General features: G+C 34.9%; 1 protein-coding gene across 1 annotated transcript; it reads left to right on the top strand.

Annotated features, from left to right (window-relative positions):
• Nucleotides 1–7,758: 7,758 nt before the first annotated feature.
• LOC7481434 (pleiotropic drug resistance protein 3) lies at nucleotides 7,759–17,514 on the top strand. Its single transcript, XM_024595066.2, has 24 exons — nucleotides 7,759–8,240; nucleotides 10,166–10,289; nucleotides 10,564–10,649; nucleotides 10,783–10,867; nucleotides 11,037–11,196; nucleotides 11,275–11,351; nucleotides 11,460–11,513; nucleotides 11,602–11,692; nucleotides 11,909–12,210; nucleotides 12,300–12,581; nucleotides 12,672–12,985; nucleotides 13,067–13,227; nucleotides 13,306–13,409; nucleotides 13,491–13,644; nucleotides 13,721–13,846; nucleotides 13,981–14,051; nucleotides 14,135–14,467; nucleotides 14,767–15,057; nucleotides 15,338–15,421; nucleotides 15,692–15,825; nucleotides 15,964–16,191; nucleotides 16,284–16,455; nucleotides 16,565–16,819; nucleotides 17,151–17,514. The coding sequence occupies exons 1-24, from the start codon at nucleotides 7,837–7,839 to the stop codon at nucleotides 17,415–17,417; spliced, it is 4,359 nt and encodes a 1,452-aa protein (XP_024450834.2). The 5' UTR covers nucleotides 7,759–7,836; the 3' UTR covers nucleotides 17,418–17,514.
• Nucleotides 17,515–17,766: the final 252 nt, after the last annotated feature.

The following is a 17,766-nucleotide window of genomic DNA, read 5'->3' as shown; positions in this document are numbered from 1 at the left end:
GATGCGCTTGACAATACTCAGATGGAGAATAATAGGTGCATGCATGAATTGGCTAACAAGGCTAACTGCGTAGGCTATATCAGGTCGCGTAATGGTAAGGTAAATGAGCTTACCTACAAGATGCTGGTAGTGATTAATGGATTGAAGGGGCTCACTGTTTTTGGCAAGCTGCAATTTACTGCCCAATGGAGTAGGGGCAGGCTTGACATCCATCGTCTCAGCATCTTTGAGTAAATCAAGAACATACTTGCGTTGATTAAGAAATAATCATTTATGAGAAGCTGCCATTTCTATTCTAAGAAAATACTTTAATCTGCCAAGATCTATAATTGGAAAGTGATGTTGTAAGGTGGCTTTGAGACGTGATATAGCCTCACTGTTATTTCCTGAAATAATAAGATCATCAACGTAGATAAGAACCACTAATGTTTCCTTAGGTCCAAGATGAACAAATAAAGATGAATCCGCATTACTTCTTTTGAAATCAAGCTCTTCAAGAACAACACTTAATTGAGCATGCCAAGCACGTGAAGACTGCTTCAAACCATAAAGTGATTTGTGAAGTCGGCACGCTAAGGTAGGATTTGAAGCTTGAGGATGACCAGGAGGCAATTTCATATAGACTTCTTCCTCAAGGTTCCCATGCAAGAAGGCATTTTTTACGTCCATCTAACACATTAACCATCCTTTGTTTACGACAACTGATAATAAAACACGAACAATGTTCATCTTTGCACCAGGAGTAAAGGTTTCCTTGTAATCCACTCCAAAGGTTTGAGTAAATCCCTGAGCTACAAGACGTGCCTTATGTCTGTCAATGGTGCCATCAGATTTAAACTTTGTTTTATACACCCACCGGCTGCCAACAACATGTTTTCCTTTGGGAAGTTTGACAATACTCCAGGTTTGATTCTGAGCAAGAGCTATGAGTTCATCATTCATGGCACGTTTCCATTCATCTTGAGTATTAGTTTCCTGAAAATTTTGTGGCTCTCGAACATTAGATATATCAGAAAGATATGTTGTATGATCAGGGGAGAGTTGTTCGTATGTAAGGGAATTTGAAATAGGATATCTTGCTGTAAATGTGACAAAATCTTGCATTTTAATTGAAGGAGCATGATTACAAACTGGATTTTTGCGAGTCTGTGGCAAAGGAATAACATGAGTCTCCAATTCAGATTGCTTATTTAGGGAATCACCCTCAGGATTAGCCATAATAGGATTAGCAACCCTTGTGCTAGAAGGAGGTCCTGCAGTAGACACAGGGATACTGCTACCAGGATTTGCATTGGGTTCAGAGTGTTCATGATCTTTTTCAGATTCTGAAATAATTTGACCGAAGCTCTCTGTACCTGAGGGCTCATCAGTGGTTGATGATGGGGTGTTGCTAGTCGTGGGAGGTAAGACTGAGGGAGATACCGTGTCTGCAGGAGCTGGATAGGGAAGAGAAAAAATATCTTTTAAAGATGTCTGCTGATTTATCTCACAATAGTATGGAATAATTTCTTCAAATTGAACATCTCTTGATATGAATAGTTTCTGGGAATGGGGGTGATAGCATTTATATCCCTTCTTGGTTAAAGAATATCCCAAGAAAATACACTTAGCAGCCCTTGCGTCAAGTTTATCACGATTTGAAGCCTGAATATGCACAAAACATATGCAACCGAACACCCTTAAATGTGATACATCAGGTGATTGTTTCTGCAAAACTTCAAGTGGTGATTTAAAAAACAACACTCGGCTAGGTAGCCGATTAATAATATATGCAGCAGATAATACTCCTTGAGACCAAAAAGTTTTGGGAAAATGCATTTGTATCATCAAGGCTCGAGTTTTTTCTAGCAGATCTCTATTTTTGCTTTCAGCTACCCCATTCTGTTGGGGTGTACCAACACAGCTAGACTGATGTAAAATGCCATGAGAAGCTAGATACTGTATCATTTTTTGAGACATGTATTCGGTGTCATTATCAGATCTAAGAATTTTAAGTTTCGTAGAAAATTGATTTATGACTAGCGTATGAAAATCCTTAAAAACATCAACAACCTCACTTTTGAATTTTAAAAGATATATCCATGTTACACGAGAAAAATCATTAACGAAAGTAACAAAATACTTGTAGCCATCAAAGGATTCAATAGTTGGTCCCCAAACATCAGAGTGTACAAGTTCAAACATCTCATTGGCTCTGGACATATAGAGTGAAAAGGGCAGTCTGGTGGATTTTGATAGATGACATGTATCACAAGTGATGTTTCTGGCATCTAGACTGGGCATTAATTTTGTAAGAACATTCTCGGAAGGATGGGCTAAACATTGATGCCATAAAACTTGATCCTGACTAAGGGAAGAAAGAGCAGAAATTTGAGGACGCTTAGAATCATTTGAAAAATAATAAAGCCCTTGAAAAAAGAAACCTTCACCAATCATCCTCTCGGTGGCGCGGTCCTGAAAAAGAATTCGGTGAGAATCAATATAACACGACAATTTAGTGTTTTGGTGACCTTGCCAATGGAAAGCAATTGGAATGGAAAAGATGGAACATATAAAACCAAAGACTTAATATTTTCAGAGAGCAACTTAATTTTCCCTTTACCTTCGACAGGGACATGTTTTCCATTTGCAACAGAAATATGGGTTGGAGTAGTGATTTTTTCGAAATGATGTAAGCTAGTCATTTTATTTGTTATATGATCAAAGGCACCCGAATCAATGACCCAAAAATTATGCACAGTACTAGCAACTAAAGTAGTTTTAAAAGCAGTCAAAATACCTTCTAAATTCTATTGGGATAGATGATCAGAGTTTGCCAGGAAACCAGCAAACTTACCAAGAATAGATGTAGAATCAGAATTGCTTGAGGCTGTCAAGCTAGCATCACCCTTTTCCTTAAGATAATTGGCAAAATCATTAAGAAGAGCAGACGGGTTGGTAGAAAAGTTCACTACATTACTTGGAGAAGAATCATCAGTAGAGCGAGCAGCAATGTGAGCTTTATATCCATAACCCTTTTGAAGTCCCTTTTCATTTTCAAAGTTAGGCTTTAATTCTGGATGAAGGATCCAACACCGCCCGATTGTGTGTCCAAGATTATGACAATGAGTGCACTTCAAATCTGGTCGTTTTCCTTTGTAAGATTTATTACTTTTCATCTGTCTGGTAACAGCGTATACACGAGTTTCTGGCAAGGTGATTCTTGGCTCTGGATTCATGATTTTTCTGCGAGCTTCCTCTCACTGTATTATAGCACATACATTCGCAAGGGATGGAAGATCAGAGTTCATTAGAATTCGACTTTGAAAGTCTTCATAATCTGGACCAGGACTAGATAGTAATTGGAATATCTTGTCTTCCTCATCTCGTTTTTTCAATACTGTAACATCAACAATATGAGGTCGATATAATGCAAGTTCACTCCACATACCTTTTAGAATTCCAAGTAGTTGCACATAAGTCTTGCCATCTTGCTGCAGATTAGCAAGATCTCTTTTGATTTGAAAAACACGAGCTGCTTTGTTTTGATTTCCATACATCTCCTTCACAGCCTCCCAGAGGTCCATTGAAGATTCTGAATAACTAAATATTTCAGCAATATTGTTCTCCATAGAATTAAGTAACCAAGACATGACAAGTTGATCCTTGCATTGCCATGCTTCATAATTCTGCGAGAAAGGGTCAGGGGCCTTGATATGGCCATTAACATAGCCAAGTTTGGACCTTCCACCAAGAGCAATTGTTACAGCTCTTGACCAAGGAAGATAGTTGAGTTCATTCAACAAAACTGAACATAGACGTTGGTTTGGATTACTTTGTTCTCCTTCTGATGTGTTAGAAAATTTGTTGATGTCATCAGCACCAACATATTTAGAAGAGTCTTCCATAGAAAACTTTAAGTAAAATGCAGGTCAATCGAAAGCTGCTCTGATACCATGTAGAAAAAGAAGGAACAAAGAATATGATAACAGAGTTGCTGCTTTGGAATTGCAGTGTAATCTTTATTATGTAATGTGCCATATATATATACAACGCAGCAGAGGCGTAAGTAGAAGTGGAATAGAAGTCCATGATTACAAAGGAAACTAACAATCTAATTGTCAATCTTTATCTTATAAGGACTGTATATCTTTTTCCTAAAAGCATTGGTATAATTAATCCTTTACGTATCAGATAACTGTTGCTAAAGAATCGGCTAATATTCAGCCTTCTTCCAATAAGAATATCAAAATATTCAAACTTTGTAATCAGGAAGTATAAGATATCAATTCTTCAAACCTTGTAATCAGGAAGTATAAGATATCAATTCTGCAATCAAAATATTGTGGATTCAATCAAGATATCTTTAATAATTTTAATTTAAGAGAATCATCAAATTGAGATCTCAGATCAACTGAGCTGAAAATATAAGTCATTCAGAAAATAAAATGATGCCAAAAAAAAATTGTATAAAAGAATAGCTGTGAGAATATAATTCTTCTAGAAGACAAATATTTTGATTCTGATAAAAAAGGATCATCAGATTGAGATCTCAGGTTGGTCGAGCTGAAGACAAATATTTTGGTTATAATTAAAGAGTACTATTAGATTGAGTTATCATGTTAGCTGAGTTAATAATAAATAATTTTAAATTCTGATAAAAAAAATCATTATATTAAAATTTTAGATTAACCAAAACTAAAAATAAGCATTCTGCCATATATATTTTATATCATGACGAATGCAAGGCATCCAAATAGCATCTTCCCATCACCAGATAAGCAGTTGGGAAGGAATCTGATGGGGCTTGAATACAAAAGAATGCAACTCAACTGAGCCCTAATTTTAAAATGAATTAGCCAGCCAATCACACGATATTGAAATTAAGTCGGCCAATACAAATTAATTAGTGACTTTATTCTTTAATTATTATTTTTCCTTGATAATAAATAGGGGACTTTTCTCTAAACAGCTAATTACCTCATCATACGTAAGCCAGAGATATTAGTTAAGCAAAATTAATTATGGGTTTTTTTTTTTTAATGCACACCGTTGAATTATGGTTGCAAGTAGAAAAATTTACTGTTATATTAAAAAATTTAACTTGTGGCGTAGCCAATATGTTTTCTTGTTCTTGTTCTTATTCTATTTTCTATTATATTAAAAAAGAGTTACTCTCTGGTCTATGGAGTAGGCAAAATTCTTGTATATTACTCTATAATCTACGTATTTCTTTATCAAATCATATTAAAAGATCTAAAGTCAAATATATGCAATTAAATTATAATAATATTGTGACAGCCCTGCTAAGCATTTTTAAAGCCCATCGAAATTATTAGGAGCGGTGGTTAAAACACTGTTATATCGTTACAAGGATAAAAACAAAAATTCGATTTCTAGAAACCATATTTTACAATAATTATTTTAAAAAATAATAATAGAACTGATCATACAAAAGATATTAAACTCCCATTTGAATGATATGGAAGTTTCATAATTAAGCTTTTAATGCTGTTAAAAAATAATATTATTTGCTCTCTGAAATATCTTTATTCATATTTATTTATTATAAAGTGTTTTGTCAAGCTTTTTTCATTTAACAAGCTATAATTCTTGTTTAAGTTTCTGGTACGAAGATAATTAATGATATATTTATCTTTTGAAATATTGGATTAATAATAACTCAATCATAATATATAGTTTTAAATAAAAAAGTAATAGATAATATCTCTTCCAAGAATATATCATCACACAGGAGCCAAAGATAGGCCACCCACCTTTAATTCAATTATGTATTTGCCATTGAACAATGTTAAAATATTCAAATTTCATGATCGGAAAGTATTAAATATCAATTTTGTAATTAAAATATTTTAAATTTAATAAATGTATTTTTGAAAAGTTTTAATTAAAGAGAATCATTAAATTAAAATTTCAGGTTAGCCGAACTAAAAATAAAAAATTAAATTCTAATTAAAATAATTAAAAAAATGTAAAATTAAGATTTTAGATTTAGGTTAATAAATGCAAGTCATCCAAATAGCATCTTCCCATCACCAGAAAAGCAGCAGGGAGGGAATCTGATGGGGCTTGAATAAAAAAAGAATGCAACTCAACCTGAGCCCTAATTTTAAAATGAATTAGCCAGCCAATCACACGATGTTGAAATTAAGTCGGCCAATACAAATTAATTAGTGACTTTATTCTTTAATTATTTTTTTTCCTTGATAATAAATAGGGACTTTTCTTTTAAGAGCTAATTACCTCATCATACGTAAGCCAAAGATTTTAGTTATCATAACTTCAACCGTCATCCTGAGTGCATAACCTGAAATTCAGGAAATCACATCCTGAATTTTTATTTTATTTTTTTATAATATTTTTTTTATTTTTATCCAGAAATCTTCGTATTTTTTTAAAAAATAAGACTATTTCTATTCGAAATTCGTAACTGTCTTTCTCAATAAGTACACTTTCTAGAGATCAAATTTGTGTTCTTATCTTTGCAGGATATAACAATGTCTTAACCGTTAGATCAATACTTCATTGATATTTATTTAATTTTATTTTTTTGTGATATCTGAGTTCGCCGAGAGTCAATATTTTAGTTTTTTTTATTATATTAATAAAGAATTACTCTCTAGTCTTGCTCTATGTAGTAAGTATAGTTTTATCGATCTATTTTAAATCTTGTATATTAATTCTATGTTGATCTTCATATTTCTTTATTGAATCAAATTAAAAGATCTAAAGTCAAATATATGCAATTAAATTATAATAATATTGTGACAGCCCTTCTAGACATTTTAAAAGCGCATCGAAATTTGTTTCTAGGAAAAATTAACTAACCACCCTAGCTACACAAGTTACTAGAATTAAAGTACTCCCTAGCTACACAAGTTACGAGAATTGAAGTACGGCTGCCCGATTTGACATGATTTTCTTTGCTAGCACACTAGAGAAACGTGCTCCGCAAAATTAAAAATAATCAGGAATTATTTAGAAATATATATACTAGTATATTTATTTAAAAAAAAATTAAAGTTAGAAAAAGAAAACTTGAACTTTATATTCAAATACAATATTTATCTATCCAGAATTATAAAATACTGCTTTTCAGTTTTTCAAATTTGTATAAGTTTCAAAAATATATATTTTATAGATTTTTCAGTTTTATTTTTTACAATTTTTTTTTATTTTTTCAAATGAACAAAAATATGAACAACATAATTTTTTTTCTTTTCTAGGGTCAAATTAAAAGTATTATTTTAAAATAATTAAAATTTCAGTTATTTTACTATTAAAATTATAAATATCGACAAGGGAGGTACTGGAAAAAACATTTCCTTGCAGGGGCTGGGGTCCTTGCCAGCCCCCTACCTCCGCCACTAATATAAGAATGTTTTAGCAATATGAAAAATTAAAATTATTATTTTTATTTAGTGTTATAAATTTAGTTTTTATTAAAAATCTAGTATAAGGATTTTGTTTTTAGCTAAAAATATAACCTTTTCATGATAATTTTTAATTTGAATGGGATAAAATCAATATTTTATTATTAAATTGTCATAATTATTACAAAATATTAATAGGAATATGATAAATTATAAATTATAGTTGTAATATTAATGTATTTTTGTTATTGGTAAAAAAATTGTCTATATTCTCAACAAATGAAATCGTTTTTCAATTTCCAATAAAAAAGAAAAATTAAAAAAAATCTAAAATGAAAAAGAAAGACAATTTATGCTAGTGACCGCTTAAGAAATATTTGGAGGAGGGTTGTTGAGGTCTCTACATATTTGATCTACACGTGAACGCTTGCTCCTCAAGGTTCTGAGCAGACGTAACGTTCAAATGGCAGCTCCTGTCACACGTAACGACCATAAAACAGATTCCCTGAGGATGGAGTTGGAAGAGTCGACAGAGAAAAGCATCATGACATCATTTCATAACCATGCACCAAGCTTCATTGGTAGTGCTGCAACTAATTGTGATGCAACATCCTTATCCAGCTTGGAAGAAAACGAAGATGAAATTGAGCTACAGTGGGCAGCCATTGAAAGACTACCCACTTTTAGACGGCTTAGGCTGTCATTGTTTGACAAAAAGGAAGATGGCGAAGGAGAGGAAGGCAAGAGGGTGGTTGATGTTACCAAGCTTGAAGCTCTTGAACGCCATGTTTTCGTCGACAAACTTATAAAGAAGATCGAGGAAGATAATTGCAGGCTGTTAAGCAAGTTTAAAGAAAGAATGGACAAGTAAGAACCTTGCCTGCCCTGCTATTCTATTCTTGATTTCTTATACGTATGAACATCGATTATGTGCATTAGCGTATGAAACAAAGAAACGGAATCATTTCATTAGAAAGCATACTATTCCTTCTCTTTCTCCTTTTCTTTTTATCTTTACATGCAACTCGCAATGAACTATCTGTTTTTTTTCTTATGTTTCCTTTCGAGGTTTAAATTGGATTTCATGAATGAAAATTAAGCATTAAATAGCGTCTAGAAAAGACAATCTCTTGGTTCCCTGAAGCATGTAAGCTGGATAATGAGCTAATTTGTCAGTCTGTTGCTGAACGAAGCTGAAAGTTGGGTCCTGAAAGGGTAATATGATCATATCTCTCATATCTACAATAGTAAAAAAACAATCATTTCAATCCATGGCGTAAGTTTTTTAGGGAGATTACTTAAGAACAAAATGAGAGGGTACTCTATTCTGAAAAAATCATCTCAACCCAATAACTTAAGTTTTAATTTAGGTGAGATCCCATGATATGATTTATATTATTCTCTAACACATTCCCTCAAGTGAAAACTCTTTGAACTTGAAACTTACACATGCCCATGTTACCTTATGCTTTATTTTTATCAAATAAATAGAAGTGGTGAGATTTGAATTCGTGACCACTTGGTCATCAAGGCTCTGATACCATGTCAAAAAACCATCTCAACCTAATAGCACCCACTTTACGTTGTGTTTAATTTTTATCAAATAAATGAGGATGTTGAAATTTGAACTCATGATCGCTTGGTTATCAAGGCTCTAATACTATATCAAATAACCGTCTCAATCAAATAGTTTAAATTTTTAAATGATATTTAAGGATATAATTTATATTATTTTCTAATAATTATGCTTATGCTGTCATTTCGTATTCTGATTGTGACTTGCAGTGTCCCTTAATTCCAGCATAAGTCTAAATAAAATTATTTTTAGCTTCCACAAATTGCATGCACTGATGTGTTACAAGTCACTGTGGATGTGTCTTGGAGTTACATGATTGGTTAAAAAGACTTAAACTCGTCAAGTGTCCTTTTCGTGGGACAAAACCATGAGGCCATGTGTTTGTGTGTGTACATTATATAAGAGGTGAGCTCGTCACACCTGACGTTGTAAGTTCATAAACTCTCCACAGATCACCGAAGACAACATAAGGGTTCTTTTCTATCACCCAGGTTTCATAAACCTCTCAAGATTCCTTAATCCAACCTTTGAAATCTCACTATCCACTCTTTAACCCCAGTAAGACACCCAGCAATTTCTGATAGCATGTAACTTACCATCGATCGATCTTCTATAGCCCCACATCTTTATATAAAGTTCCTCTTTCGCATACGACATGAAGAAAGGAGATATATTGAGAAAATAAAATTTAAAATAGTGAATAAATATGCTCAAAGGAAAAATAGGAATTTGTGTCAAATAATCAATTCAACCCAAAAACTTAAACTATTAGGTAAGGTCTTAAGATATAATTTATATTATTCTCTAACATACTCTCTCAAGTAAAAGCTCTTTGGACTTGAAACTGCACAGGCTCACATTACATTGTGCTTGATTTTTATCAAATAAATAAAGATGGTGAGATTCGAACTCGTGACTGCTTGGTCATCAAGGTTCTGATACCGTATCAAATAACCAATTCAACCCAAAAATTTAAGCTGTTAAGTGAGGTTCTAAGATATAGTTTATATTATTCTCAACCATATTGTTCCTGCGCGCAGGAGGCGGAAACATAAGTGATAGCATTCACTGAATAGCACTGCAGTGCTTCTTCAAGATTTACAACCTTATAGCTTGAGAGAGCTACTGATTATTTATTTGGAAACGATACATCCATGGATGTTTATGTGCATGTATCTTTGTCAGTACTGATGGATGTTTATTTACTCTTGATCAGGGTGGGTCTGGAATTGCCAACTGTGGAAGTGAGATATCGGAATTTGTCTGTGGAGGTGGAATATGAAGTGGTTCATGGAAAGCCCCTTCCTACTCTTTGGAACACCCTCAAGACTGCATTTGGGGCAAGTATCTTTCCTTGTTTTTCTCTGTTTAGCATCAGCTAATCTTTCAGCATTAGAAAGTCACTGCTCAAACACTTCGTTTTTAAGGAGAAATATAACTTGACTGCGTTTACCATAAGAAGACAGGAGCGGCAAGAGTGCTGTGAATGAAAAATTAAAATTGGAACTTCGAGTCCACCATGCACTGTACATTAATTTATTGGGTTGACTTGTTTTTATTATTTTTCTCTCACTTGCATGTTCTGATAATGAAAGAAATATTTTCTATCGACAGGGTATTGCAAATATTACGGGATGCAAGTCGGTACGAAACAAGATTAAAATTCTCAAAAACGTCAACGGCATCATCAAGCCCTCAAGGTTCACACATAATAATGCATCTGTTCATGACGTTTCCCAACGGTTTTAATCAGTACTAATTTCTGCAACGAGGAGCAACCAACTTATGATTAATATTTATGGGAGTTCATACATAAACTCACTTTCCATGCAGGATGACTCTCTTGCTTGGTCCTCCAGGTTGTGGGAAGACCACTTTATTACAGGCACTTACAGCGAAGCTTGACCAGTCCTTGAAGGTCTCTTACTTGTGCATAAAAATCCATGCCATAAAACATCAATATGAACCATCTCTGTAAAACTGTCACCTACTATGAGAATGAACTGGGAAATTATGAACGAAAATAATGATGAAATCAAAAATTGTTAAACATATGATATAGAACAATAACTGATTTTCATGTATAGGTCGAGGGGGAAATTTCATATAATGGTTACAAACTCAATGAGTTTGTTCCTCAGAAGACATCAGTTTACATAAGCCAATATGACCAGCACATTTCTGAAATGACTGTGAGGGAAACCCTCGACTTTTCTGCTCGTTGTCAAGGCATTGGGGGCAGAGAAGGTAGGTTTGCTCCACATCTTGTAATGGTAAACATTTCTTAGAGACTTAAACTGATACAGCAGCTGTTTACTGCTGAAGATATCATGAAAGAAATCAGTAGAAGGGAGAAGGAAGCTGGTATTGTCCCAGAACCGGATGTAGATACCTACATGAAGGTAAAGCTAACATAAGAAACAAACTAACTCTTTATCATGATCTCATATTTGAGGAAGCTTGGTTCCTACTTTCTGGTAGCAATATCAGCTGACAATCTCTACGAACAGGCAACTTCAGTTGAAGGATTGAAAAGGACTCTCCAGACGGACTATATCTTGAAGGTGATTCTCTATATAACAAAGGAAGTATCAATGCGAAAGCTCCTATCCTCTCCATTGACTACAGATTCTATTCTTTGTGGCATTACAGATCCTTGGACTGGACATATGTGCTGATACAATGGTGGGAGATGCAATGAGGAGAGGAATTTCAGGTGGTCAAAAGAAAAGGCTAACAACAGGTTGTGTGAATTGCAAAGTTTAAATAATTAATACTTGTTGAGAAACCTTTCAGCTAATTGTGTTTAAGAACATTGACGATCCTATATTTATAGAAATAGCAAAAAGAAAAAAAAAGAAAAAAAGCCTCTGCTGGAGATTTGTAGAGCACTAGAGCTAGGTGTTACAGGAAATCCATTTCTTCGGATATTAAAATCTCTGTTACTCTCTTCTGCCAGGGGAAATGATAATTGGTCCAACAAAAGCGCTCTTTATGGACGAAATATCCAATGGCTTAGACAGCTCAACCACCTTCCAGATTGTTAGCTGCATGCAACAATTGGCACACATAACAAAATCAACCATGTTGGTTTCACTTCTTCAGCCAGCTCCTGAGATCTTTGATCTCTTCGACGACATTATTTTGATGGCAGAGGGAAAGATAGTATACCATGGGCCTCGAGACAACGTTCTGGAGTTCTTTGAACATTGTGGTTTTAGGTGCCCACCACGAAAGGGCATTGCTGACTTCCTCCAAGAAGTACGTAACCTTGCTTAATTCATTTCACATTACAAGAACATTTGCCCCAAAATACTTTTTCAGCGGGACATTTTTTTACTTATCCGCAGGTAGTTTCTGAAAGGGATCAAGGACAGTACTGGTATCATAAACAGCAACCTCATAGTTATGTTTCTATCGATATGCTTGTAAAGAATTTCCAGGAATTTCATGTGGGACAGAAGCTAGAAGGGGAGCTCTCCAGGCCTTTACAGAAATCTGAAAGTCATAAAAATGCTCTGTCATTCAGCATCTACTCCTTAAGAAAATGGGAACTATTCAAAGTTTGTATGGATAGAGAATGGCTGCTTATGAAGCGAAACTTGTCTCTTCATGTATTCAAATCAGTACAGGTAAAGACTAATTGTGACTGGATTATCAACATATTTTTACCTGACACTCTTAACTAATCAGCAAGTTGTTATTGGGTTTTCTTCATGCAGCTCGTGGTCACTGCATTAATTACAATGACAGTGTTCATACGTAGTCGAATGGATATTGACATGGTCGACGGCAACCTATACATGGGTTCCTTGTTTTATGCTCTAATTAGATTAATGTGCAATGGGATTACCGAATTGTCATTGACTATACAAAGAATAGCAGTTTTCTACAAGCAAAGGGATTTCTACTTTTATCCTGCGTGGGCTTATTCTGTTCCAGCTGCCATTTTAAAGATTCCGTTTTCATTGCTAGATGCATTTCTTTGGACAGCTCTTACCTATTACGTTATTGGTTTCAGTCCTGAACCAGAAAGGTGTTTTGTTGCGGACATATGTCATTTCTATTATGAAAACTATATTCTTTTCTAACTCTTGTTGTTTTCAATGACTGTCAGGTTTTTCTACCACTTCTTTCTTCTGTTCCTTGTTCATCAAGTGTCTGTATCAATGTTCCGTCTGATTGCTTCCATAGTTCGGAATCCATCTATTGCATCAACATTCGCTCTTTTCATTATATTAATCACATTTCTATTTGGTGGATTTGTAATTCGACAACGTAAGCCCTTTGGTGACTTTTAGCACAAGGTTTGCATAAATTAGCTGCCATTTAAATCAAACGCTTTCTTTGCTGCAGCTTCGTTACCTTCTTGGTTGAGGTGGGGCTTTTGGCTCTCTCCACTGGCATATGCGGAAATCGGTGCATCTTTAAACGAATTCCTTGCTCCGAGGTGGCAAAAGGTGAAACCCGACTTCTACTTTGGTTAAATTCTCAATAAATACTTGTTGCTGTGGTTGTTCACTGCTAATTGTCTCTTGCAGGTTTCATCTTCCAATATTACATTAGGTCAGAAAATTCTCGAAAGCCGGGGACTATACTTCAATGAATACTTCTATTGGATACCTTTAGGAGCATTAATTGGATTCTGGATAATTTTCAACATTGGATTCACCTGCGCCCTCAGTTATTCAAAAGGTAAGTTTCATATTATCATGCGGATGGATAACAAATTGACTCCTCATGCTCATCTATATAAACTTGAAATTTGCAGCCCCTCGGAGATCTCGGACCATAATTTCTCAAGAAAGGCTCTCCAATATTCTAAAGAGAAAACAAGATTTGAGCGACTTTCCTCGCGCTGAAACACCAAAACCTGCCGCAGAAATGGAGAAAATCAGTAATAATTATTTGTTGTTGCCATTTATTTGATATTCCTTGAAAATGATGGATATTAATCAACAAACAAAACAGATGAACTCTTTTTTTTTCTATTTTACTGCAACATCCATAGTGATTTCATCTGTTTTGCAGAAATGATTTTGCCTTTCGAGCCCATAACAATATCCTTTCAGAATGTGCAATATTTTGTCGACACTCCTAAGGTAAGTACAACTCATCAACACAGGACTTCCTTGGCTGGTAGTTATAGTTGATGCCTATTGATTTCCATGCATGTGTCACTCAGATATTAAGAAAGCAAGGTCTTCCACAAAAAAGGCTGCAGCTTCTTCATGATATCACTGGTGCCTTCAGACCTGGGATTCTTACGGCATTGATGGGTGTTAGTGGAGCTGGGAAAACAACACTAATGGATGTTCTTTCTGGAAGAAAAACTGGTGGCATTATTGAAGGCGAGATAAGAATTGGAGGGTACCCTAAAGCCCAAAAGACGTATGCTAGAATATCTGGTTATTGTGAACAAACAGATATTCATTCTCCACAGATTACAGTAGAAGAGTCAGTAATGTACTCAGCTTGGTTGCGGTTGCCAGCTCAGATTGACAATAGGACAAGATCTGTAAGATGCCTAATTTGAACTACTAGTGTTGTTCGATTGTTAAATAATGACATTTTCTGTAGCTGAACACAAGATTCCAGCCTGAGAAAACCAGCTAAAGTCTTAAGCTCAAATTGAAAAATATATAGAATAAACAGTGACAAGATCAGTGTTCTCATTAACGGAAAATAATTGATCTTTAGATATGAAGTGTTTTGTTGTGAGAGCATCTCTAGGGCGTATTCAGGGGTTCTTCTCACGTTAGCATTTGGTAGTAGCATATACACATAAATACGCATTATCATCATTTCTTTCTGCAGGAATTTGTAGCAGAAGTTATTGAGATGATTGAGCTTGGTGAAATCAGAGATGAATTAGTTGGCATCCCTGGTGTTAGTGGTATATCGACCGAGCAGCGAAAACGGCTAACTATTGCCGTAGAACTTGTTTCCAATCCATCTGTAATATTCATGGATGAGCCCACCTCTGGTCTGGATGCCAGAGCAGCTGCAATCGTCATGCGAGTTGCAAAGAACATTGTTAATACAAACAGGACAGTTGTGTGCACAATTCACCAGCCAAGTATTGATGTTTTTGAGGCATTTGATGAGGTAATTGGCTATGTACACATGAAAATATGCAGTATGCAATATCAAAAACGAAATCTTAGCAATCTGAAAACTTTAGTGAGCTGCCTGATTTCTTGCAGGGTGAGAAAAGCCATTGATTATGGGTCACATGTAAACGATTAAGCATAAAATGTGTGATCAATCAAAAGTAAAATTTATTAGCACTCTAAGTGGTTAATTAGGAACTGTCAGTGCAAGACTAATTAAATTTCTTGATATTACTTATGGTCCTTCTATTTATCAAAAATAATAATTCTTGCAGCTCATTTTGATGAAACGAGGAGGACAAATAATATATTCTGGAGAGCTGGGTCAGAATTCAAGTAAGCTTATTGAGTATTTTGAGGTAAGCATCCATGAACATGCAATGATTGACTTCCAGGTTCATTGTCTGTTATGTGTTTCCCCTGGCATTCTAGTTCTTTCAATTCTTCGTTAAAGATCAAATTAACAGAAATAGAGTTGAAGAACTGATATTCATGTCTATATAAGTGTAGTTCTGTAGGTAAATATGTTTCTATGTATGAGCAATATCTGTCAGAATTTTGGAGACCAACCTACTTTGCCTATCTTATTCGTTTATTATTTACTCATTTACGTACATATTTGCATGAAGGGCATTCATGGAGTTCCCAAAATCAAAGAAAATCACAACCCTGCAACATGGATGTTAGAGGTTACCGGTTCTTCTATGGAAGCTCGACTTGGTTTAGATTTTGCAAATCTCTACAGGGACTCCCATCTCTTCCAGTAAGCTTAACTATATATATATGAACGGGTGGAGCACTTTCTAGATTGCAAGTGTTGCGTGTTTGACAAAAGTTTCGTTGTCATTTGAAACAGAAACAAAAGAATTATCGGGAAGTCATATGTTTTTGCTTGATGTAGGAAAAATGAAGAGCTAGTTGCTAGACTGGGCCTTCCAGAACAGGGTTCGAAGGAATTGCATTTCTCCACCCGATTTCCACAAAATGCATGGGAACAATTTAAGGCGTGCCTTTGGAAACAAGAATTGTCCTACTGGAGAAGTCCAAAATATAACTTGGTTCGGTTGATATTTATCATCGTGTCTTCTTTGATATTCGGAGCACTTCTTTGGCAAAAAGGACAGAAAATGTAAGCTCTCTACAGTCGAATTTATCAGCAATGTTAATGCTTGAATATCCCATAGAAAATGCTAACTAGTGATTACGCTCCTTGTTCCGAAGAAATGGTGAACAGGACTTCTTCAACATACTGGGATCTATTTTCATCTTTATTCAGTTCGCCGGAATAGCCAACTGCTCATCTGTTATGCCATTTGTAGCTACTGAACGCACCATTGTATACCGGGAAAGGTTTGCTGGAATGTACTCTTCGTGGGCGTACTCGTCTGCACAGGTCCGAAGATAGTACCAGAAAGATTTAGCATTAATGTCCATGAAATCAGTCAATATAAGATTTTAGAACTTGCAGACTTTAACATAAACTTGTTGTTACGAAAGTGCAGGTGATTGTAGAAATTCCATATATATTGCTCCAAGCTGTGCTGTTTCTGATGATTACATATCCAGCAATAAATTTCTACTGGTCAGCTTACAAAGTATTTTGGTACTTCTACTCAATGTTCTGCACATTGCTCTATTTCAATTACCTGGGATTGCTGCTTGTCTCATTGACCCCAAATTTCCAAATGGCTGCAATATGGGCTAGTTTCTTCTATACCCTCACGAATTTGTTCTCGGGCTACCTTGTACCGGAACCGGTAAGCCAGCTACATATTTGCTCATGACCCGCATTAACTAGTGTTGCGTCTTGGATAAGTTCAACTAGCACCATCTTCAAGCTGCACAATAACCATTCTGAGTATATATACTAATTCTAATGCTTCACTTTCTTTGTCAAGACAGTTGTTGTCTTAATGTGTAAACCAAGAACTCCCCAGCCTTCTGTTTTTTTTTTTTTTTTTTTCCTTCACAACACTAGCGAAACAAAGTTTTGGTAACTATAAATTTGTATTTGTTGCAGCAGATGTTTCTTTTTTTATCCTGAAAGTAATGTTCAATATTTCTCACCCAAATACATGTATCTTGCAGAAAATGCCTAGATGGTGGGCTTGGGGCTATTGGATTTGTCCAATTTCATGGTCCTTGAAAGGCCTTCTGGCATCACAGTACGGTGATATAGAAGCGGAAATCACAGCATATGGAGAGCGAAAATCAATCAGTTCCTTCTTACGAAGTTATTTTGGGTATAAACAAGATGATTTAGGTGTAGTGGCAATTGTTCTTCTTGCTTTTCCAGTTTTCTTTGCACTCGCTTTCGCAATTACCATAGCAAAACTGAACTTCCAAAAAAGGTAAAGATGGCTGTACATGAACTTATTCCTCGTGTATTCTTCGGATGAGATACAATAATTTGGGTTGAGTATACGTGATTCTACCAAGGTTCATCGAGTAAGAGTGATGTCTTTTAGATTCATTTTGAAACTAACCATGATAAATGGGCCAAAATTCAATAATATGTTAACCATCCCTATAAATTCAAAACTCATTTCAGAAACAATTAATTTTAAACATATTCTAATTGTAGAAATTGATGTAGACTCAATGCGCTTTTAAAATAATTTTAATAACAAGACAATAAATTTAATCATGACATTGTCAAATTTAAGTTTAAATTTATTTTACGTGTCTCTTAATTTATGGACTG

This window comes from Populus trichocarpa, chromosome 2 (assembly GCF_000002775.5).
Source record: "Populus trichocarpa isolate Nisqually-1 chromosome 2, P.trichocarpa_v4.1, whole genome shotgun sequence".
Classification (NCBI taxonomy): Eukaryota; Viridiplantae; Streptophyta; class Magnoliopsida; order Malpighiales; family Salicaceae; genus Populus; species Populus trichocarpa.
This window is presented reverse-complemented; position numbering and strand designations above follow the sequence as displayed.